Genomic DNA, 23,836 nt, shown 5'->3' on the forward strand with positions numbered 1-23,836 from the left:
TCAACCCCCAAATCAGCTCCTTTCCCCAGGTCTGAACACTTTCAGGCTGGACAGATCCTCTGCTTCAAACCTTTCTATGTTATCTATGATTGGAAGATTTAGTTATTTTGATTCTGTGGCTCTAAAATATTTTGCCAAGTCTTTTGCCAAGTTCTTCCTTTTTAGTATCTTTCTATTCAACTTTTTGGGGTTTTTTTGGTACCAGGAATTGAACTCGGGACCTTGCACTTGCACGGCAAGTGCTGGAACCACTGAGCTAAATCCCCGGCCCACCATTCAACTTTTAAAAATCCCCACAGCATTTAATGTAGTCCAAGTCCTCTTCATCCCTCACAATGCTCTTCAAATAGGTCTTGCTGGCTTCTTAAACTGTGTACCCTGCGGGCTGCTTGTATAATGCCACCAGATTAATCCTTTCAACTACAGCTTCCTCATGTACCCCCACCCCTCAAGATCTTTCTATGATGCCTCTGTTTGTACAGAGGAAGATCCCAATGTGGAAGCCATGGGTGGCCATAGGCAGATGATGGGTTGACCTAGGATAGTTTTATTTAGGTCCCAGTGAATTAAAAGGCAATGCACTCCCTCAAGTGTTATTCTAGAGCGAAATACAGCAAGTTTAGTTCTGACTACCTTACAGACCCTCTTCATGCACTTGTATGCCTTATTTTCACATGCATTTGTCTTTGTAACTTGTACTATTCCAACAATATATGCATGTCACCACGATCAAATTAACATTCCCATCTTAATTTTGCCCCTCTCCATATTTTATTATTTCAACCTGAATGGACAGATTGATAAAATAGAAGGGGCAAAAATGCAAGGAGGTAACCTAACCAGTAAGCAGAGGTACAAGGCTGAATTGGGTCTCTGAGAATGGCTTTGCATAGAGTAAGAAGGGCATTGAGGGATGGGGAGAAGGATAGCTAGAAATAGCAAGCAGGAAAAGGAAACAAAGGAGGCTTCAGAGGCTGTTTACAGAAATCTAATCCTGCAGGATGTGGGGTGTAGAGGAGGTAGAGGAAGCTGGGGTGTGGGTGGAGGGCTGGAAGTACTTCTGTGACATTGCTCCTCACAATTATCGCGTGTGTGCGTGTGTGCATGTGTGTGTGTGTGTGTGTGTTCTGAGAGCTCTACCATGCCTACCAAAGCAGAAATGGTGGTGGAGAACGAGGAAGATCAAATTGAGCTACAGAATCCTGGAAGAGAACTTCTAGTAGACTCCATTACTTCATAGTTTATTTTGAATGATTTCTTATCAAAGGGGGTCCCTAACTTTTCTTTTTCCTGATAAGGGAGTAATTTGGGGCTGTTGGCGGTCTAGAGAATTTGGCTGTCTCACTTCATTTCACCTTGGTCTTCTGAAGGGTCCAGCACTCCTCCCTAAATCCACGCTTCCACCCCCAGGTCTATGCCCTCAGCTGCTTTTTCTTCTTGACATCCATGAGTACCTGAGCCCTCATTATATATATATATTAGTTTATCTGTCTCACCATTAGAATGTAAGCTTTTTGTAGGCAGAGAACTTGTCTGGTTACTTACTGCTGAGGGCCCAGAGCCTAAAGCTGAGCCTGGCATGGAAGAAACCCTCAGCAAGTATCAGATCAATGGTGAATCACTTTTAATGTATTTAGTTTGTTTTTTTTTCTTTTCTGGTTGCCTAACATTTGTTCTATGGTTCAAGTCCATCAGGGTATTTTCCTCATCTTTGCTGAAGCTGTCACCCTATGCAACACAGTGTCTATATGATACTTCTGTGCTTCCTGTGTAAGCTGCTTACCACAAGGTAAATGCCACCTCAAGAAACAGCCCTGGAAGTGGCACATGGTTCCTTTTCAGTTCCGGCCTATGGGTGTTTGTGTAGTCAGTGCTCCTGGTTCTTGTCTTAGGCTACATATTTGTGTTTTCCATTCTTCCTTAAGTGATCAGTTCCTCAAAGGTGGGACAAGTTTCTCTGCCACCTCTTTTCACCAGTCAGTGCTGTGCGGATTACAGATCCTCAGTAAATAGTTGAGAATGAACAAGTTAAAGGGAATTTTCAGAGAGATGAAACTTATTTATTTGTCAAAAATGTTTTAAAGATGTCACAAATTTAATTAGACTCTCTAGAACATATTACAAATATTATGATTTCCTTAAACAGATTTAAATCTTAGTGACTCAAGGTTTTTATTTTTAAATTACAAACTGGACCTACAATCAAAAGAATTAAGCTTGAGTCACCTTCCTAAAATAAGTCGCTTACTCATCTCTGGATTAGAAATGATAATACTTTCCTTAATTATTTCAAATATTATTATTAGACTCAATCAGAGACAATATGTGAAAAGAAAAGTTTATAAATGTTTTATAAACTTTGAATTTGCTTACTTGCATCAGTGATTTTTGGTATAATAAACAGTGGTTGTGTAATGTTCCAATAAATTGGTGCCCTTGAGGCAGTGAAAGGTAATCAATGACCCCATCTTGCTATCTCTTTGAGTTCTTAGGAGTACTGTGCAAAGTTTACTCCAACCCCATTATTACCAAATTTTTCTTCTCTTTATGTTGCCCCTTCAGTTAGTCTCAACCTCCACCCTGGGCCTATTTGAAGGTTGTTCCTTCTAATGTGATGCAAGGTGAGAATTAGCAAGTGAAGCTATTTGGAGGCACTCAAATGCCTATTTACTAAGGCTACTTATTTCAGGATAAACGAAGTGACAGATGGCCTCCTGACAAAACATTTTTCACCCATTTTGAATGCACGGTTGTTGAATTCCTCCCCTTAACACAGACAGGGTTGGCCTTTGTCAAGGCTGGGTGCTTATCGTGCTCATTACTGAGCCAACTTCGGGTTTTAGAAAGTGCTTCCTTTTCTTTATCTTCCATTTCTTTTCAAAAAGATCTCTAAAAATCTGCTAAAGGTAGGTCCCAGAATTATTGCTGTGACCCTGACTGTTCTCATAAAAAAATAGTAGCAGCTTATAATATGGTTTTAGAATTTTTTAATTTTTTTTTTTTGGTACTGGGGATCAAACCTCAGTTCTTGAGCTTGCACAGCAGGCGGCGAAACCACTGAGCTAAATCCCCAGCCCTAAAATGTTTTAATTTGAAGGGGAAAAAAAAGAAAGTTTCTGTTAGTGCAAAGACCCAGGGTCTTACACAAAATACCGGAGATGGGTTGGGGAGGTCACGTAGTAAATGTATTCTTTAGCTTCTTCAAACTCATTCAGTGCCAGCAGAAAATTCAACTAGCATAATATCAGAATTTTAAAGCAGTAATGGACAAGGAGATTGTTATACAAACACTGACATCTTTAGTGTGCCTCCCATAAAGCATTTTCTGAAAACAAAAACAGAGTACAAAAAGAAAATTCTTACACTGTTTAACTAGAACAATATTAAACAAGGCTGACATGAGACACAAATTATACTACATTTTAAATTCTTATTTAATAGACAAATGAGAAATTGTGGTGCCTCTGTTATTTTCCAATTAAAAATTACCTAAGTAACTGCTGACGAACCAAAAACAAAAGGATTTAAAAATAAGCCAGAGTAATTCTGAGCTTGTTAAATATTTTATTTTTCAAAATGAGTGTGTATTTTTCCAACCAACTATAAAAATCAACCAAATAAACCAAATCAGTATTGTGTTGGCATTTATTTAGCTAAAATATCTGTAAAAAGTTCTACAAGGATAGGATAGAGACTTTGATTTATCCTTTCACTTGAAACAACAATAAAAAATGGACAAATGGGGCCAGGGATTTATCTCAGTGGTTCCTCCACGTGTCTCATAAGTGTAAGGTCCTGAGTTTGATCCCCAGTACCAAAAAAAAAAAAAAAAAAAAAAATGGACAAATGGTAGTATATGTCTTTTGCAAGAAATGATAATCAGGCAAGCAAGGACAGTAATTTCTCATGAGAAGGAAACACACTTGCCCTCCAATTTTTCCAGCTTCCTGCACCGAGAGACCAGACTGCTTCCTACAGAGGGAAGATGGAAACAGAGCCCAGCAGATCCTTGGAGTTGAGGGGTTGGAGTTAAAAGTCTGAGAGAGCAAAGGAACTAGAGTATGTAGGACGAATACCAAAGAGAGAGCTGGCTGGGGGTGGGGGCAGGCTTGGACTCTTTAACTAATCAATGATCAGCATACACAAGTGCAAAAAATACAGGAGCCGCAGATGGAGCTATTTACTGGAAAAATTAAAAGAAACAGTGTATGATGCAACATAGAGTTAGAAACTGTACCTGTGCCCACCAGTCAGACTGGAAAAACCTCCAGGTGAACCAACTACAGGGTTGAGTTCACCAAACTGCTTCAGTAGTGGGAAACAGTTAACTTTAGATAAAGCTCTGCTCTGGTCTGAGCTAGCTAATCTGAAAAACAAGATATAAAAAGATTGAACTATTTCCAAGTAACTTTACTATGTCTCTTCACAAAGCTCAAATATATTTATAGTAATAAAAATATCTACTACTCAAGTGGGTATAAAGGTGGGTGGTGATTTTTTAATAAGTTGGATTTGTTACTCTTTGTGGAAAGAGAGAATGCACACCATGGACATCTCAGAAAAAGAATCAGAGAGGACGTGTTAAGTGATTTGAGAGGGTTTAACCAAGCAGGACTTAGTTTTGTTTAGATGTTCTCAGGAAATGAGGTATTTCTAGAATTGTATATTTTAATAACAAGGAAAGATTAGAGCCAGGCTAAGGCTGTTGGGAAAGAAACAACAGTCATTCATATTAGTCAAGATAGGCAGATATTGGGTCATTTTTGTGACTTGGACAAAGTTCCCACTTGCTTGTATTCAAGCATAATCAAGGAGTGATTGTCCATCAGAATTGCAGAGTGGTTTTGTCTGATGCAGCTATTCTGTGAAATTGCTTATATTCAGCAGGAGAATGCCAAGCTTTGGCTGTCAGTGCCAGGCAGTGTCTTGATGTAAGGAACTGCTTTTCTCAGTACTCTCAGCAGATCTTAGACCCAGATTTTGCACTTCCTGGTCCTGTCAGGCTGTCAAAAGGTCAGTCAACCTCTCAATTTCCTCTGCCAATTCTTCCAGTGCCTCTGGGGTATCTTGGAATCTACGGCTTGCAGTGGGGATTTCCATTCTCTCTAGAATTTTGACTCAGTAATGCATCATCTTTTAAGTCTTCATTGCTAGTTGTTTTTCCTAATCTTTTGTCAGTGTCTATAGTTCAGCTAACAGGAAGGCCAGTTCAGTTACACAGTACGCCATTGCTGCCATGGTAGCATTCTTCCCTTGTCCCCATTCCACCTGTAGAATTCCCTAAGCCTCCAACATGGGTTCTCTGGTCCTTTTGCCTGGGCATCATCTCATTTGCCAGAACTATTTCAATCCAGCTAGATTCCTGGCCACTTTACAACAACTCTACAAGGCTGATGGTCAGACTACTGCATACTTTCACCATACTTATGTTTCGCCTCCCTAACCCATCACTCTTTCAGCTCTGCTCTAAACTCTCAAGTTATTTGACAGTGTTTTTAATATGCAGATAAAAGCAAGCCCCATGGACAATTATTTGCTCCTGGTAGATTGCTTTTCTTACCATTCCCTTGTAAGGACATTCTGGACTTACCTGTTATTTTCTAACACATCTGTAAAGTAAATAAATGTGCATGTGCTCCTGGTTATACTTTTGGAAATACGCTGAGTAAGCTAATTCCCAATTTTTATCTTTCTCTTTCCCACATAGTCCTTTATTTGTGCCTCCCTGAAGCCAACACTTGGTTAAAACTAGTCAGAGTAGGGTGGGGGGTGATGGGTATATATTTTTAAATGAACAGTTGTCAACTAGAGAAGTCATGGATTATAATGGTAAGTCCAGTTGTACCCACTTTAACACCTAAATGTATAAGTTTTATTGAAGTTTAACAAGATAAAACAGTTGCCATCCCTCCCAGAGCAAAGCAACTTTGAATAATTCTGGTTATGTTTGTTAAATTCCAACCATTATCATCTAGTAGTCAAACCTCAAATTCTCTTGGGAGAAGATTGCCAAAGCAGCAGGAGCTTCATCTAGTGGTAAGAAATGTAACTGCAGACGATGAAAAGGTGAGCAGGCCACACACCGGCTCTGCCTTCAGAAATGAGTCGGTGCAGTTGCTAGGGCAGTAGGTTGTCATCTCAGGAAACAATGTCACATGTTGATGGTTTAGGCCACTTTCACTTCCTCACCCTCCCCTCACAACCCACACATAGCACCTCCAGCCCAGTGAAATCAGGTAAACACCCAGGTGAGCTTTGAGCCAGTACAGGAAATTGCCAAGGGGAGAAGCATGGAGGAACCCTTGCCTTGAGGGATGTGGGGGGAGGGTGAGCTAGGAGTGCAGTCTGGTGGAAGCAGGCAGCTGGGCAAGGCTACCCTGACAGCAGGCCTTCCAGGGGCCAGGGGGCATCTGGGCCTGGTGGGCAGATGGACTCTGGGCTGTCACATGACTGGGCAAGGATGAGCCTGTGGCCTGGACAGGGAGGAGGAAGGGGGCCCAAGTGGGTGACCCGAGTGCAGGTGTCTAGCAGCAATGGAAGGACTTCAGCTGAAGGAGACAGACACAGAGGGACCCAGATGGCAGAAGAGGTCAGAGAAAATCCTAGAATACAGGCTCTTTTGAGATGACAGAAAATGCAAATGAACAATGACTTAAAATGGAAAGGCCTCTTTCCTTCATGCATAAGTCCAGAGGGAGGGTATCTGAGAGTCCCCAGGACCCAGCACCCTTCCAGCTTTCTGATTCACCTCTCCAGGCGCATCTCTCATCTTCATGGTCCACACCGGGTGAGCGCTCAAGGTCAGACCATCATGTCCACATTCCGGCCAGCAGGAAGGAGGGAGGGTGGGGAGATTAGCCTACCCATCCCTTTAAAGAGACCTCCCAGAACAGTGGTGGTGAACCTATAACATGCATGCCAGCAGGGCACTTGTGTCATTAAAAGCTCAAAAAGGTTCGCCATCACTGTTCTAGATGTTTCACACAGGAAGTAAGTTTCAAAATCTTTAACAGTTGGGCATGTGTATTAGTCAGCTTTCTATCACAGGAGCAAATAACTGAGACAACCAACATATAAAGAAGAAAGGTTTGGGTTGGGGATTTAGCTCAGTGGTTCTGCTGCCTGCCTCAAAAGCGCAAGGTCCCGAGTTCAATCCCCAGTACCAAAAAAAAGAAAGGTTTATTTTGGTTCAGCCCTTGATCAGTTGGTCTATGACCTGAAGACTTCCCATGAGGCCCCACCTTTAAAGATTCTACCACCTCTTTTTTTTTTTTTTTTTGGTACTGGGGATCGAACTCAGGTCCTTGCGCTACCATCTCTTAATAGTACCAGTCCAGGGACAAGCCTTTAGCTTGGGTCTTTGGGGACACGTAAGATGTAGACTTATAGCAATGGGGGGGGGTTTGTGGGTCAGAACGGATGCCAGGTGTAACCAACACGTACCTGTGCATCTGGATTAACTCTCAGCCCCGAGCACGACTTTCCACTCAGAACTGTCACTGGCTGATTGTAGTCACATGATCATGTTTAGCTGCAAGAGGCTTGGCGAACAAAGTCTTCAGTCCAGGCAGCTAACTACAAATTGCAGATTCTAGTTCCAAGAGAGAAGACATTCACGGTGGGACAGTCACGGCAAAGGCAAAAGTTTTGATAGAGTCCAAGGTCCTTCCAACAATCTGAAAAACAATTTCTCAATTTTCTCTGCAAACAAATATGTTTTATTCTTTTTTTGTCTTTTGTGGCAGTACTAAGGATTGAAACTTTGCCTTTCAGATTAAGCTATATTTTCTACCCCTAACCCCTTGTTTTGAGAAAGGGTCTTCTAAATTGCTAAGTTGCCCAGCTGGGTTCAAATTTGGGATCCTCCTGCCTCAGCCTCCCAGAATGCTGGGATTACAGGCATGTGCCACCATGCCCAGCTTGAAATCAAGTACTTTTCATAAACTATTACATGGCAGAATCTGACCTGAAGCATCTATTCTATTTTGTGTGAATATTCATACATTTTTTGCAGCACTATAATGTTGGATTATGAGGTGCTCTCCCAAATCTAAGGCTCACATGCACATATACATTCACATGCGTGCACACACACACACACACACAGTGTTATCTTCATAAAGCACAAACACATCTGAGACACACTGGGCCTAGAGTTTTGGATAAAAATGGTGATCAGGCAATCTAGTGCTTAGGACACACAAAGTTCACATCTTAGTTTGGGTGAAATTACTGATAACTCCCCTGACCCCTTTCATCTGCAAAATCTTGCAGTTTGGATGATAAATTTCACAGTGAAAACCAGCAGACATGGCTTCATAAACCTGTTCAGAGTGAGTACTGGACAAACAGCAGCAGCCACTGCTGTCCCCAAGCAGAACTCTGTATAGCTTACTTATGTGCAAAAATATGCAAAAGTGCTTTGCAAGAGCTACTCGCATCCTTGGCTGAGCCATGTCCTCACCTTCATCTGGCTGTTCTTCCCGACCGGCCTCAGACGGTGTGGAGCAGCTCCTGGATGGGCAAGGGACACTAAGGCAACGCTCTTGCACTGAGGCAGGAAAGTGACCAGCACATTCTGAACCATGACAGGCACCTGAACATTTCTTGTGAGTGTAAAAATAGGTCTGGAAATGACCTGAGTCCCATATGCACAATGTCTGCTTTCCACAGCTAAGGTGTGAGGGAAACAGCTGTAAAGAACAGCGCTCTCTCTCGCTCTCTCTCTCTCTCTCCATATGTTACCAGGCTGGCCTCAAACTCCTGGGTTCATGTGATCCTCCTGCCTCAGCCTCTCAGTAGCTGGGACCACACCTGGCTCAGATGAGTTTTGATTTGAGGCTCCTCAGTGTTCCAGTGTTTGCAGCCCCGTGGAAGGAAGCCCTCCTGTTCTCTGCCTGACTTGCCTTCTTCCTTTTTCTCTACATCTCAAACTCAGTTGGGGAGCAGATTGTGAGCCCCACCCTGGCAGAGTGACTTGAGGTCTGTGGCCAGGCCCAGGAATCTGTGCTTTTCACCCTCTCCTCTCTGGTGATTTTAGGAGCCATTCTAAGCGTCTCTGAGTTTCACTTTGCCCATCTGTAAAATGGGAAAATAGAATAGATCATGTACTGAAAGATCTTGGAACTGTATCACTGGCAGGTAGGGTGGACTCAGTGACTACGGACTCCCACCAAGTGAGTTCTACATTGCCGTAAGCAATAACTGACCAGGCAGGCAGCTGCGGCTTCCTCCCCGCAGCAGGCTCAGGATTGTAGGGAGGTGGACAAAGTGTTAAAAACAAGAGCTAATTCTCTAGCATTGACCCTCTGTGGGAACATTTGGGAGGAAAAGCAGAGGTCTTCCTAACCCCAGAAATTATTCTTACAGGATTTCCTATCTCAGTAGAAAAGTTTACAAGTCTTTACTCATTCCTTCTCCCTTTCTATCAATAACTCTGTGATGCTTCCTCTTTTAAAAATCAAGTTTGAGCTCAATACAGTGATGCATGCCTGTGATCCCAGTATGCAGGAGGCAGAGGCAGGAGGATTGTGAGCTGGAGGTCCACCTGGGCAAATTAGCCAGCCCCTATCTCAAAATAAAACTTTCAGATGGGCTGGGAATATAGCTCAGGTCAGCACAGGAAGCTCCTGGTCAGTTCAGGGGCCTCTCTGGGAAGCCCAGGATAAAATGACTTCCACGGTGTCACCAAGCATTTACATCAATGTAAGTAAAAGGGCTTCTGAGGGACTAGGACTAGAACACTGTTGGAAATAGTTTGGAAGAATCTTTCCTTCTCTTGAGATCTTGAAGATCAGCTTCTTTCTCTCGGGGATTGCTTGGCACTTCTCTGTTTGGGGTCAGAAGACAGGCTGTGGTTTCTGGGGCGACCTTACTCTCCTGTCGTTCCATGCAGAGGCCTTTTTCTCTCTGCTGCGGGAGGTGAGGCGCCTCTCTAAGCCTGCAGGCCCAGACCTGCCCTTGAGCTGTCTTCTGAGGTCCTCTGTGTGGGGACATCCGACCACCTAGTGCTCTGGCCTGTTCCAGAGCATTCTGTTCCTTAGGCTAGCCACACCCAAGGAGAGCCAAGGGCAGGCCGGGAGATGGGAGGGGGAGCAGGAATGCTGAGCAGGTAAATGAAATGCCTGTCTCCAAGGAGGAAGCACTACTGGGTGCTCCGCTGGGGCAGCCTGCCCTGTTGGGTGGTTTTGACAGGACTTGAAGGTGAGCCAGAGCTCCGAGCCAGGAGAGGGGAGGACAGGAAAGGTGTGGTGGCCTGATGCCTGTTCTTCCTCTGCTTTCAGTGAGGTAGCACAGCCTAACCATAGCACCATAGACTTCCTGTCTCAATGATTTCCAGCCACACCCTCCACCACCAACTGAAAGCCACTCTTTTCAAAAATTATATGTATATATATGTTGTTTGTTTGAGACAGGGCCTTGCTATGTAATTCAGGCTGGCCTCAAACTCATTGCAGTCCTCCTGCCTCAGCCACCTGAGTGCTAAGACTACAGGGTTTACCACCACAGCGTGCTTGAAAACCACTCTTTTAAAATTTCTTTTGTGAAGGTGATTCCAAAATTTCCCTAAGTCTTCCCATCAGGGGATCCTCTGATTTCTAGTAAATTCAGGGACACTAGATTTTCTGTATTCATTTACATTTAGTTTGCATGAAGTGGCATACCTCAGAGTCCCAGACTCGGAGTCAAGGCAAGTCAGGGAATGAATGCAAATGGGCTCTGGCTCATGTTCCTGGGGAGTCTCAGAGGAAGGGACCCCCGACTTGTCTTCCAGAGGTTTCTTCACCCCTGGCCTGCAGGCCCCTCCTGGGGCCACTGGGAAGTCAAGCAGGAGTCTGGAAACATCAACCTCAACACGCTGGAGCCACAGAGAGGGGATGGGGTCACGTGATGGGTTTGTTTGCTGGGACAGGAGTTGGGGTGAGGAGAGATCTCGGGTCTGAGTGGAAAAGAACAGGAAAGAGCAAGGAGCTGGAGGAAAGCCAGTGGGGAAGAGAGGGACAGAGCTGGGGACAGAACTGGAGGTGGCCCATGGGGACCGGAGCCCTGGAGCAGGAAAAGGAGCGGCCAGGGGAGGTCAGAGGGGTGAGTGCGGAGCACTGGGGACCGAGGGGACTCAGTGGTGGGGGAAGTTAGTAAGCAGAGGTAGCGTGGCCAGCGGCTTCTGAGGGCTGTCCTCTCTGGCCAGGCAGGCGTCAACTGGGGTTTCTTTCTCTTTCTTTCTTTTTTTTTTGGTACTGGGGATCGAACTCAGGTCCTTGTGCTTGCAGGGCAGGCTGAGGAACCACTAAGCTAAATCCCCAGTCCTGGGCTGGTTGGCTGGCTTGCCTGCTTGCCTGCTTGCCTGCCTGCCTGCCTGCCTGCCTGCCTGCCTTCCTTCCTTCCTTCCTTCCTTTCTTCCTTCCTTCCTTCCTCCCTCCCTCCCTTCCTCCCTCCCTCCCTTCCTTTCCTGGGGTTTCTTTCTGACAGTCATCTCTTGGGTCTGTCCTGGGACTGAGTTGTCACAAAGAGGCTGAATATGAAGGTCACAGCTTTTAGAGTATCTCCGGGGGTAACAGGTGACAGCAAGATGAGCCTCTGCGTTGCTTTTCCAGAGGGAACCAACAGCCACTCCTACACCTGCAGCTCATTTTCCCTGTGCCAGATGACAGAGTGAAAGGAAGCCTCCCAAAAGGGATGGCGCAGTGCCCACAGCCAGGGGACAGGGTGGCACTGAGTACCCAGAGCTCCGAGCCTCAGAGCTTGTTGGCTGCGGGCTGTAGACTGGCCAAAGGCCACAGTGGAGGTGCGGTGCCACCTAAAGCCACCCCCTCCATGGAGACAGCCCCAGGTGGGGTCAGGAGTGTGGGCTTCCATGTTGACCCCAAGGGTTTAATCTTGGCTCTAGTGCTGAGGGTCTTGGGGAGGTTCTAATTCTTCTGTGCCTCAGTGTCCTTATCTGTAAAATGGAAATAATAACACCTGCTTTACGGAGTTGTGGAGCAAGAACGAGCCATGGTAGTCCCTTTGAACAGTGCCCGGCAGAAAAGACACACTGGGCAGATACACTTGTCAAACACATGGCCCCAAAGAAGACGTGACGAAAAGCTCACAGAGCTCGCAGAGAAGCACAGATGACACCCCGCTTCTTGGCTGCAAGCCAGCGAGGCAGCTGTGCTTACAATTTCCACCCGAGACCCGTAGCCACCACCGCAGCAGCAGGCTGTGTGGACAGAGGCCAGGCCTGGGCTCTAACCACAGGCTGGGAAATGACAGCGTGAACTGATGATTCTTCTTCCCTGTCTTAGTTACTTTTCTTGTTCCTAATACAAAACATCCAACACCCAAAGTTAAAGGCAAAAGGGTTTGTTTAGCTCACAGTTTGTAGAGTTTTCAGTCCATAATCGGCTGGCTCCAAGGCAGGGTGGCATCACAGAGGACAAACAGTCCATGGTGGGTGGGCGAAGGTAGCAAAGCAACAAGGGAGGACCACAGCTCTTTATCCCTTGTATCTTATCCGGGCTGCTTAGGGTGGGCAGCGCTCACACCCTCATTCTAGTGCCCTTGAGCCTACATTGCTCCATGAATCAACCCCGGCATCACACATTCTAGATCCAGTCACCTCTGAAAAAGCCCCACCTGTGACCACATGGGGCTTTGGGGGGTCATCTAGACACAAGCCGTAACATTCCGGTTTGACAGTTTCTCTTCCTTTTAAAAAATTCCCTCCCTCTCCAGGAAAGGAACATTAGGAGAAGAAATTGTCCCTGTCTGTCTTTCATAGGCAGGAAGGAACACAAGGCTCCAGAGAGAAGGAGGCAGTGGGCCCCTACGGCTCATGTCCACTGTTCCCAGCAGAGGGTTCCTGGGGAGGGCGTACTGGCCTTGAGTCTGTGCACAGTGGGAACTAGAGCCCACTGGTGTTGTCTCTCCATGTGCTGAACTTCCCACTGGTGGGAGCCAGTGGAGGCTGCAGAGAGGAGAATGGGTGGGAAGACTGAGTGCATAGTGCCTGGATGCATGACCAGTAGGTCCTGGAGACACTGTCAGAGATCCAGAAGCAATAAGCCACGGCCACCCCTCTGAAGGAGGTTGCAGGCTGCACCAGTGAGCGATGGCTAGCCCTTCTCCGCTTCTGACTGATTCGAAGAGCTGCTGTCTTGTGGGCTGAAAGCAATAAGCTAGTGAACTAAAGGAAGTTCCTCAAGGTGCCTAACCATGCAGGTCACTCTACATGGTTAACTATCCAGACCCCAGAGCAAGTTGTCAGCCCCTGCCTTTATCCAGCCCTTGTTGTTCTCAAGATCCAGCTGCTGTGTGGTGGGGCATCTGGTGGCTCAGCCTGGGGTCCCACCTGGGCCTTGGTTAGCTTCCTCCTGTTTAGGGGTATCTCCTGAGCTTAGCCGTGGACATACCTTCCTGGCCATTCTCAGCCCCGATTTAGCTAAACGTACGTCGCCAAGATGCCTGGAAAATGCAAAGCCAGTCTATAGGCTGCTTGTTCATGTGAGAGTTCAGAGAATTTTTGGACTTCAGGATCAGAGCAGAGCAGCAGCCAGATCCAGGATCAGTGGGCTGGTTGGAGGGGCCGGTCGACCTCCCACAAGCCTTCATCCCACCCACAAGCCCCCATCCATCTCTGCCTGCCTTGGTTTCCTCCTTGACTAAGAGGCCTGAGGATGCTGCAATGGTGAGGTAATGAATAGGAAACTGAAACAAGCAGCTTAATTCCGGGCAGTCAGACGTGGATGTTCTTTGAGGCCACCAGAAGCTATGTTTCGTGCTCCACCAGCCAGAACTCAGCTACTTACTTAGGACCGTGGGAAAGACCCTTCTCTAGGTCTCAGCTTCCTCATGTGTAGGGCATATCTGGGATTAGCCGAGACTAATCCAGGATTACCCTCCCAGGGCTGAGGCGATGTGGTCTAACTGTCCCCGTAACCTTGCTGTCTCCCGGGGATCAGATTGAAGATGTCCGGGAGGGATGAGAGGAAGAGACTGGGATGTATCCAGCGAGAGGGCCCTGTGAGTTTAGTTAGTTGAAAAGGTAGAGGAAAGAGAGAAAGAAAACAAAGGGGAAAGCAGTGACCTTAGCCCTTCTCCTGTCCCTCTGGGCCAGGCTGACTTTGTTAGGGCTGGCGTTGGGACTGCAGCATGGAAATTATATTTTCGTGTATATATTATTTTACCCATTCCTCCCTCCAGCCCCCTGCCCTCCCTATGTACAGAAGCTTTGTTTCCATTTTTTCCTTCTCTCTTCACTTTTTTCTTGTCCCTTCCTTTCTCTCTCCCTCCTCCCTTGTTCCCCTTCCCATCTGAACACTTTTTTCCCATTTCTCAACATACATTATACCTTTTAGTCCTTATTTCCACTTTCAATTTCTCACACCAGAGAAACAATTCGGTATTTAAACATGCATGTCTGATGTATTTCACTTAAGTGTATGGTCTCGAGGTCCATCCATTTAAGCTATAAATGTCTGAAACTCATCCTTCTTTATGGAAGAGTAGTATTCCATTGTATAAAAACCCCCAAATCTTCTTTATTCACCTGTCAATTGATGGGCACTTGGGCTGGGAAACTGTATTTTCTAGAGAGTCACAATCAACGGCTGTTGCACATGCTCTTTTATGAGGTGATCTTGCTATTTTCCTACAAGAGGAGAATGGTCCAGCCCCTCTCCCTTTGGATTTGAGGCAGTCTTCACCACCTAAATGTGGTAGAAGTTTTCTACGTGGGTCTGAGGCTTGGTCGGAAGCAGCACCCCTTGGTTACCTTGGCACATGTGTCTTGGGGAAGCCAAAGTGACACCAGAGACTGTCGTGGGAAGAACCACATGTCAGCTTTCCCACTGACAAGGCCCTCCTTGTGGCCATTTCCCTCAAGGCACCCGGTGTAAAAGACTCGATAGATCCTGACCCTCAGCCCAGCACATCCGGAAAGATGCTCCCTAGGCTTTGGCAGACCAGGGTGGCTGTAGGCAATGACAGATGGGCCCTGGCACCAGCACCCATGGGCACTGTCCTCCAGTGCCCCAGGATGAAGGATGGCAACATGTTGGCACACCTGTGGGGCAGGTGCCACTGAGCAGTGGCAGACATGGGTCTCCATAACACTCCAGGTTCTTTAAACTGGCAGAGGGGAGAGTCTGGGCTTCCTTGCCTTTCTGCTCTTGGAGAACCAGCTGTGCACCGGCCCCCCCGGTCCCTGGATTACAAGTCCCACTTACAGTAATGAGGATGGAGGGGCTGGGTATGGTGGTACACATCTATAATCCTGGCACTTGGGAGGCTGAGGCAGAAGGATCTCAAGTTTGAAGCCAGCCTGGGCTACATAGCCAGATCCTGCCTCCAAAAAGCAAAAATAACCTGGCGGTTCCAGGGAGCCTTTTTTGGGGGGGGGGGGGGCTACCAGGGATCGAACTCGGGACCTTGCGCTTGCAAGGCAGGCGCCGGAACCGCTGAGCTAAATCCCCGGCACCAGGGAGCCTTTTAGAGGGCTGTCCAGTGGCCGCTGTTCCACTTTGCCATCTGACTGCCAATGGGCTAGAGACACGCAGCAGCCTGTCTGTGAGACACGTTCCCTTTGTCAGCTCCTACCTCGGAGTGGCTGCTGCCTGAAGGATGGGCTGATTATCAGGGAATCAGCACGAGGCAGTTGTGGTGTGATGAAGGGAAGGATGGCTGTGACCCAGCTGAGTCCCGGCTCCCCTCGTTCAAGCACAGCCTGCAGTAACAGATACGGCCACAAGGGGCTCTGGTGGGCGCCTTGAGCCGGGCCAGGGCTCGGGGAGAGCTTGAGGTCTCTGATGCCAAAGGCTGCTTTCTCTTTGTGTCTGGCCTCCTCGCTGTCTAGAAGCTGCTGTTCTCTGCCGTTACACATTTCTTCCTGCTTTGCACGCCCCTCCGCTTCTGTTAGTTTTGCCATCTGGAGACCAGCGCAGCCCTAAACTGTGGACGATTGTCCTGTCTCACTGCTTCCACATCTGACGCCCGCCCCTTCCACTTGCCCTCAGCACCCAAGTCACAGGCTGCCCCTTTCTGCCGGGACCCTTGAGGGATCTCCTGCCCTGACAGCCCCCGCCCTCCTCTGCACCCTGGAGCCGAGGCATCTTCCTGCCATCGGACACGGTCCTTGGTGACCGCCAAAGGCCGGGACGGTCACCGGGCACCCAAACCCCCAGGGGCCACTGTCCGATCCTCCGCCTCCTCTCCCTCCTCTCTCCTGGCCCTTCAGCTGTCAAGGCCAAAATGTGAGGCGTGACCAAAAAATACAGCGAATGGGGCCAGGGATGTGGCTCAGCGGTTAATCGCCTGCCTCACAAGCACAAGGTCCGGAGTTCGATCCCTGGTACCCCCCCAAAAAACTGTGAATGTTTAAATTTTTAAAAATGTATTGCAGTAAAAGACACATTGCCAAAATCTCCCTCAGAATACTGGCACCCCCACAGCCCCCCCTTTAAACACACTTATCCCATGGTTCTTACCACTTTCTGAAATAGTCCTGGAATTCTTTTGTGACCTAATTGATTCCAAACATTTCCCTTTCATGGTCATTTTGACTTTAGGGAAGAGCCAGAAGTCACACAGTGGCAGATCTAGTGAATAAGGTGCATGCGGGGAGGACATTGTCATCTGTTTAGGAGCCTGCCTTTCTGTTGGCTGTCACTGGGCAGCAGCATTCACTGTAATTTTTTTTTTTTTTTTTTGGCGGTACCGGGGATCAAAGTCAGGACTGTGTGCTTGCAAGGCAGGCGCAGTGCCACTGAGCTACATCCCCGGCCCTTGTATTTTTTATCATGTCTTGTAAAAGATCCTCAGGAAAGAGGACTTCCAGAACTGCTTTAGAAAGTGACAGGAGCCGTGGGAGAAATGTGTTCAAAGCAAGGGGCAGTGCTTCTAAGGAGGATTCACAGCAATGTGTCTTTTCCTATCATACATATTTTAAACCCTCACCGTATATTTTAATCACACCTCATACTTGCAATTGTCCCAACACACCATGACGTTTCAAAGCCTGTGTACTTGAGATGCATTCTTTCCACAGCCTGATCCCCTCTCCCCATGTCTCTGGGTACCTCCTCCAGCCTTTCCCTTACCCCTGTCCCTGACCAAATTCATTCTTCAGAACCCCCAGTTCCTCTGTGAAGCTTTTTCTGACCCGAGACTCCTGCCCATACCTGGAACCCCTCCTGTGCATGGCTCCTCTTCCCTGGCACGCATCTCTCCTTGCGTCTGCGCCCAAGCATTGTAATACTGCCCACACCCCTGCCCTGTCTCCTCCACTGGGTCTGTAGAACCGTGGGGGACCCAGGGCTAGCGCACAGTGGGTGCTGCATGATAGGCGTATGCTGGAGTGCTGTGGGTGTGCAGAACCCCAGTTTGCTGACCAGCTAACTGGAGTGGCGTGTGCGCTGGAAGAGAGCAGGGACATTCAAGAACTCTATAGGTGACTAAGGTATTACCCACACTTGCCTGTGTGGAAATCTCAGATTGGAGGAATGCAGTGTGATCCTTTTGTAATTTCCCCACCTTCCAAAGGGAAAGGTAGTCCAGAGTAAACCATTAATTCACATCTCTGACACCCCGCCTCCTGCCCTGGACCTCTGGGTTAATGATTTCGAGGTTGCTTTCCTCCCAGGGCTGATTTGTATCTAATCTCTGGCATGTTCCCTCCTTTCTTAAGAAAAACTTGACTCACTCCAGTAATTCCTCATCCTGGGGTCAGGAACTTTGATCTATGGGAGATGTGGATGTGGGTAGTCCGTGGGCCCTGGTCCTTTCTCCACAGGGCACCCACCCAGTGCCTGGCATTCCCTCAAGGGACAGAAGAGCCCTCTCCTCACTGGCTCCCTGAAGTCTGTGCCTCCCCCCCCCACAACACCTTTAGGAATAAGCATGTGGAATAAGGTGGATTTGTTGTGGGGACTTCAGAAGAAAGTTCCTGCAGGTCTGGCATAGAGAAGGAAAGACTGGGGCCGGGGATTTAGCTCAATGCTTTTGCCACCTGCTGCGGAAGTGCAAGGACCAGAGTTCGATCCCCAGTACAAAAAAAAAAAAAAAAAAAAAGAGAAGGAAAGACTTCTGGTCCTGACTTTTCCAGAGTGTAATTAGCGGCTGGGAGGACTGGGCTTTGGAGTCTGGTCAGGAGCAACCCAGTGCCAGTGGGGCCCCAAACTCCAGCAGGAGGAGGAATATTTCCAGCTGTGGTGTGTAATGGGCAGGCACAGCTGGAGGGAAGCTAGGCTCCCCAAGACCCGGGCCCCAGCTGCCAGGGGCTCAGGAGTTTCCCTGCTCATCTTTCCCTGATCTGAGTTCAGTAAATTCAGTGCTTGGCTCTGAGTTGAGATCGAAGTTTCTGGCGCTGCTCTCTGCACCTGTTCACTTTGCCTTCGCCCCAAGCCCCAGACTCTGTGTAAGAAGTGAGCTGCGTAACAATGCTTTGGAAAGGCCCCACAGGGCCAGGGCCAGCTACCATCTTGAGCCCCAGTGTCCTCATCTGTAAAATAGGGTGCCCATCCCTTCCTGTCCTAGTAGCCAACTGTGGCTTCGTGGATGCGTCATTTAAAATTTGAACCTTAACAAAGGAGGCTTCCATGTCACTTTGTGCACACACAGAAGGGAAAGGTATTGGGTAAGGCCTGTCTGGGGCAAGAGCGACTTCCTCACATCTGTCACCATGGCTGTAGGGCCAGGCTGATTTCAGAGATGTGAGAGTGTGCAACGGTGAAACAATAATAAATACTCGGCCCCGCCTCCTTGCTTAAGAAATGAATTCCCAACACCACCAGGTGTTTTGCTGCCACCTCCTTGTTCCCACCACTGGGTTCTCCACCTTAGAGAAAGCCACTGGTCCGAATCCAGTACTCGTCACGCCTTGGTTCTTGACTCCAGGTTTACCAAACATGTATGCAATATGGTATTTGGCCTCGTGGAATTATATCCTGTGATATATTATGATGCGCACCTGTATCTCTGTGAGCGTGTCACTCCCCCTCACTCATCCCTGTGAGCACCTCCCCGAACCTCTCTGTCATGTCATGTCTGCTCTGAGGTAGGACCTGGTCTGTCTCCAGTGTTTTGCTGTAAACATTCTCACACCCATCCCCTAGGACACGCGTGTGTTTCTCCGGGGGGTGTATGCCGAGGAGTGGAGTGGCTCAGTCAGACCATGACCTCCCTGTTCTGATTGCCAGCGCTGCTGCTGCTCCCCTTCCTGACCTCTGAGTGGCCCTGTTCTCCAGAAAATTTATCAAAAGGGTGGGAAACCATGGAGGTAGAACCATGCCTCCCATCCAGAGCCCAGGGCCACCAAAGCCAGGAAGGTTCCAGGCAAGAGGAGCAGTCACCTCAGCTCTGCTGAGCAGGGGTGAGGGGGTCCCCTTGACTGGATCTGGAGGCCTCAGCCTGCAGTGCAGTTGATGTCACAGAGTCCTCTGTGAGGTCGCCGCTGAGCTGATGGAGTCACACTCAGACAGACCCTGGCAAACCGTTCTCAGGTTGAATAGCTCTTTATTTCACCCAAAAAAAGAAAGCTAGAGTAGGCTCTGTTGGGGTGCTCCTGGGGCCCTTTGTGGCTTCTGGCTGTGGGTGCTGGGTAATGGGCTTCTAAATGTCACTTTCTTCTTGACCATAGATGTCTCAGAATCGACTTCTACTCCCTGGCCAAACTCTGCCATCTCCGCCGTGGCCTCCAGGTCGGTCTCTTCCACCCTCTTGGGCACCGTGTCCACCTTGCCACCATGCAGTGAGGCCGCCCCCTTCATGCCGAGGTTGGCCCTGATGTTCTCCAGGAAAGAGCTGAACCTGCTGAGTCTCTTGGGCGTGGACTCCGAGCTCACGGCAGATAAGCTCCTCCTGGATTTGTTCGAGCTCCTGGGCTCCTTCTCAAGGCGGGTGTGGCTGAGGCCTTTGGGACTGTGGCTGTGCCTGCTGCTCTTGGCTCTGAGGTGGCCGCCTTCATTTTTATTGACTCTGTGTGTCCTGTGGCCTGACGAGGACCGGCTGGACGACTTCTGGGCCATCTTGTCCCCCTCTGTCTTGTGGTGACCTTCGCGTGTCCTGCGGTGATAGGAACTCCTACTGAGGGGTCTGTCCTCCCTCCTCTCCTTCCTTTCCCTGTGCTCTTTGCGGGAGGCCTTGCTGGCCTTGGGGGTGCCCTGCTGTCCGGCCTTTGCACCTCCGGGGCCTGCCACGGGGCTTTTGCTTCCTCCTTCCCCTATAAAGGCGGCCTCAGGCAGGGCTGTGTTCTCCTGGCTAGCTTCCACACTTGGCACGCCTGATGCCACCCGAGCTGCCGCCGCCTCTCTTTTTGTCCCTGGTGCTGACTCTTCAGCAGACCCCCCGGATCTTGTTTTTGGGGTGTACACTTTGGGAGTGCCGGTGGATGTACGAGAGCTGGGCTGGTCTCCCTCCCCACTGGCATAAGCAGCAGAGGTGGCCCGGGTCACCTTGGGGTCCGAGTGGACACTCCGGATGCTGACCTGGTCCCAGTAGTCTCTGCCGTGGTCGTCTGAGGTGGCCCCGGTCACCTCGAGGTCCGAGTGGACACTATGGATGCTGACCTGGTCCCAGTAGTCTCTGCTGTGGGCGTCCGAGGCGGCCAGGCTGGCCCTGTCAGCGTCGGCCAGCGCAGGCAGGCAGAGAATGTCCTCGGCCGGGGTGGCGTAGGTGCCGCTGATACTTTCAAAGGGCGGCTGCAGGAGGTCAATGAGGCTCTCCCAGCAGGTGAAGAGGTCTTCGCACGCATCCAGGGGGCCACGCAGCTGCAGGTAGAAAGAGCGGCCTGTGGCGAACTTCAGGTGAAGCTGCTGTTTCTTGCGGTCGTGAACGGAGATCTTAACAAACTTCAAGGGGAGGAGCCTGGTGAGCTCCAGGGGCTCCTCCGCCTTGCATTTTTTCCTCTTGGGGGCCTGGCTGTGGCACTGTTCACAGCTGGTGGCCTGCCGGGCCAGGAGCACGACATCGGGGATCTGGGTCGGGATCGGGAGGATGGGGCTGGTGCAGGCCACGCCCATGGTCATCAAGTTCATGTGGTTGTGCACATCTATGAGCTCCCCGCTCTTGGTGATCTGGACAAAGTCGCTCTCAAACATCGGGGTGGACCTGAACATGTAGTACTCGCCCTTGTGCAAGTGCTGCTGCAGCTTCCCGATGCTGGTGCCGAAGATGGTGGCCACAAAGCCACTCTTGGCTGCGTAGCAGGGTAATGGAGACTCACTGTTCGTGACCATCTCCTGTCATGACAGGGGCGCCAGCCAGGGGGGCCTGCATCCTCTGCCTCGGTGTCCTGGGCAGATAAAGAGTCCCTGGTGATCCTGCGTCCCGAAGGTGACTACAGCAGGCCTCTCCTCCCCAGCCCAGCACAGCCCACAGGCCCCTCCCGGCCTCAGAGCCCCGGGAGGGCAGGCGGGGGTGGGGGGGGTGGCAGCAGGGAACACTGACCAGGGCCCGGGGAGGGTGTCTGGACCTCAGATGGACTCTCTTCAGAGATGAAAAAAACCCTCCAGGAGGTTTTCTTCTGGATCAGCGTCCCTCACTTCCAGTCGCGATACTGTTTCTCTCTCCAGGAGGCTACAGTCTGCAGTTGGAGAAAAGGCTGCAAACACCTTGGTCTGCAGCGCTGCACAGCTGTATTTATCCTCTCCTGCCTTTGTGACCTGTCCCTGTCACACACCCCTTTGTTTCCACGCCCTGTGACCTCACAAGGTCAGGACCCACCCCGTCAGGGACTCAGGCAGGCACCACAATACTTTTAAAAAAAAAAAAAAGGGAAATTTTTGCATGAACACTTCCCTGTCCACTCCAAAATTGAAAGATTCACCAACTGGCCAGGGACATTAGCACATTTCTGTAATCCCGGTACTCTGGGAGGCTGAGGCAGGAGGATCACAAGTTTGAGCCAGGACTGGACAACTTAGTGACTTAGCAAGACCTTGTCTCAAAAAATCACGTTTTAAACAAAGGCCAATATGTAGCTCAGTGTAAAGTCTGGGGTTCTATTCTTAGAACAAAAGAAAAAAGATTCAACAACTACACAAAGTATAAAAATGTAAGACGATGGGGTAGATTTTAACCATCATGGTTTAATTTTATGAGATAACCTAGAATTGGTAGTCTTGCTCCTTAGCCTACCATGGATCTCAGTAAATCTAGGTGACTGTGAGCTTTAACAATAATTCTGACCTTCAATAATTAATATTTAAATTAATAATTAAGGGTTGCTTTTCCCAGGCACTGTACTGTGTAGTTTTAATGCTATTGTGAGAACCTACTGAGTTTGATACTGTTGTTACTGTTCTCATTTTACAGGTAAACAAACTGAGGTTGTATCATTTACCTGCATTCACAAATTAATGCTATTTTGCAAATCCAGGTCCAGCTGATCCAAGACCTCTGTTCTAGACTGCTGCAGTACTGTCTTGCTAGGAGCTTGGGCCCGTTAAATGTGTTTGAAGAGAATTGATTTGATTGCCGAAAGAGCAGTTTGGTGCATTATGAGAAGTTGCATAACAAAGTGTGAGAGTGTGTGTGTGTGTGTGTGTGTGTGTGTGTAATGGAGAACCCAGGAACACTTCTGACTTTGAGTTGGGGATTCAATTACCCAGTGGGTGCCTTCAGTTCCTCCGCTCCATGTGTACCCAGCATGTAGGAGCCCAGTTATTCTCTTAAGGCTCCCATTTTTTGCTCCCTGTTTTCCCATCTTCTACTCAGTGAAATACTGGGCTGTGGGAGCAGGACTGGAGGTGTAAGTTTAAATTCCAGGATCTTGTCAAACACCCTCTGGTCATAACTTCCCTGCCATGCCCCAGTGGTTTGGAGCCATGTACACTGGCGCGGAGCATGTGCCATTACGGCTGGTGCTTTGATGCCATGGCACTCAGTGAGCCACAGAATAATGAAAGCTGGGAGAAGGTCCTGCTCCCGACTCACTTCTCAGGACTGTTATGCCTGAAGCCCCACCTCTTGTCACTACTTGAGGACAAAGGCTCTCTCTCTTCCCTGGATGGATGGACACACAGGATGTAGAGTATGCATTTGCTGCAGCGTTATTCAGCTGGAAGCAGGAACAGAGTGCTGGTGTAAGCTTCCACTCGGATGCACCTTCACCGCATGCTAAGGGAAAGACACCAAACACAAAAGGCTGCAGATTGTATGGTTCTGTGTCTATGGGGTGCTCAGGACAGCCAAGTGGCAGCCAGGGGCTGGAGGAGGAGACAGGGGTGACTGCCCAGGGGCTGTTTATGGTTAAAAAATAGGCTTCTGTTATAGAAAGTTCAACTGTGTGACCTTGAGCAGGCTGCTGATCTCTCTCTCCACTTACTCTCCTGCAGGATGGGGGTAACGGCTGTGGTGAGCACTGAATGGGATGCCAGTTTGGATCTGGAGTGTTTCTTGAAGGCCTGTGTCACAGGCTTAGTCCCAGCATGGGGCTGTTGGGAGGTGGGGGGACCCTTGGGAGGTGACACTCCGAGCAAAGTGCTTAGGTTACTGGGGGGGGGGGCCCTGGAGGGAGACTGTGGGACTCTGGCCCCTTCCTCGTCTACTTTCCTGCTTCCTGGCTAGGACGTGAATGGTTTTGCTAGGCCACCCAGGCCCACCATAATGTGCTGCCACCCACAGCCAAAGCAATGAGGTCAATTGACCATTGACTGGAACTGCCAAAACTGTGAGCCAGAATAAACCTTCCCTCTTTATACACTGATTCTCTCAGGTATTTTGCTACAGTGACAGCTAACTAACACATGGGGCGATGTATATAAAGTGTTAGCACATTGCCTATTTGATAAACGTGAGCTACTATTAGTCCTTAGCAGTGCTTTTCAGGAATTCCTTCCCGAGTGCAGTTTTTCATAAG

At 48.8% G+C, this 23,836-nt stretch overlaps 2 protein-coding genes across 10 annotated transcripts in view; both read right to left on the reverse strand.

The window, feature by feature from the left end:
- Nucleotides 1-23,836, reverse strand: part of LOC110348512 (kinetochore-associated protein NSL1 homolog) — a 93,634-nt gene that overhangs the window by 59,795 nt on the left and 10,003 nt on the right. Inside the window, exon 4 of one of the 8 annotated variants that reach the window (XM_087180917.1) lies at nucleotides 1,529-7,591. The exons of 4 other annotated variants lie outside the window; for them this stretch is intronic. In XM_087180917.1, coding sequence (XP_087037043.1) covers nucleotides 7,559-7,591 — 33 coding nt within the window. In that variant the 3' untranslated portion in view covers nucleotides 1,529-7,558. Of the gene's footprint in view, nucleotides 1-1,528; nucleotides 21,594-22,951; nucleotides 23,095-23,836 lie in introns of those variants that run through there. 3 more of the 8 variants (XM_087180913.1, XM_087180916.1, XM_087180915.1) reach the window with 3 other exon arrangements.
- Nucleotides 5,837-21,212, reverse strand: LOC147826594 (Golgi-associated RAB2 interactor protein 4-like). Of its 2 annotated transcripts, XR_015438941.1 has the most exons (2): nucleotides 8,465-21,212; nucleotides 5,837-7,676 (listed from the first exon to the last, which is right to left on the reverse strand). XR_015438941.1 is itself a non-coding variant. In XM_087180908.1 (1 exon), exon 1 carries the CDS (start codon nucleotides 21,210-21,212, stop codon nucleotides 19,515-19,517), a length of 1,698 nt encoding a protein of 565 aa, XP_087037034.1. In that variant the 3' UTR covers nucleotides 5,837-19,514. The 2 variants fall into 2 exon arrangements, 1 of the variants encoding a protein (XP_087037034.1); XM_087180908.1 differs by having other exon boundaries at nucleotides 5,837-21,212.

This window comes from Heterocephalus glaber, unplaced genomic scaffold, assembly GCF_053883595.1.
Source record: "Heterocephalus glaber isolate CG9 unplaced genomic scaffold, H.glaber_assembly_v1.0 deba00001465, whole genome shotgun sequence".
NCBI classification, from domain to species: Eukaryota; Metazoa; Chordata; class Mammalia; order Rodentia; family Bathyergidae; genus Heterocephalus; species Heterocephalus glaber.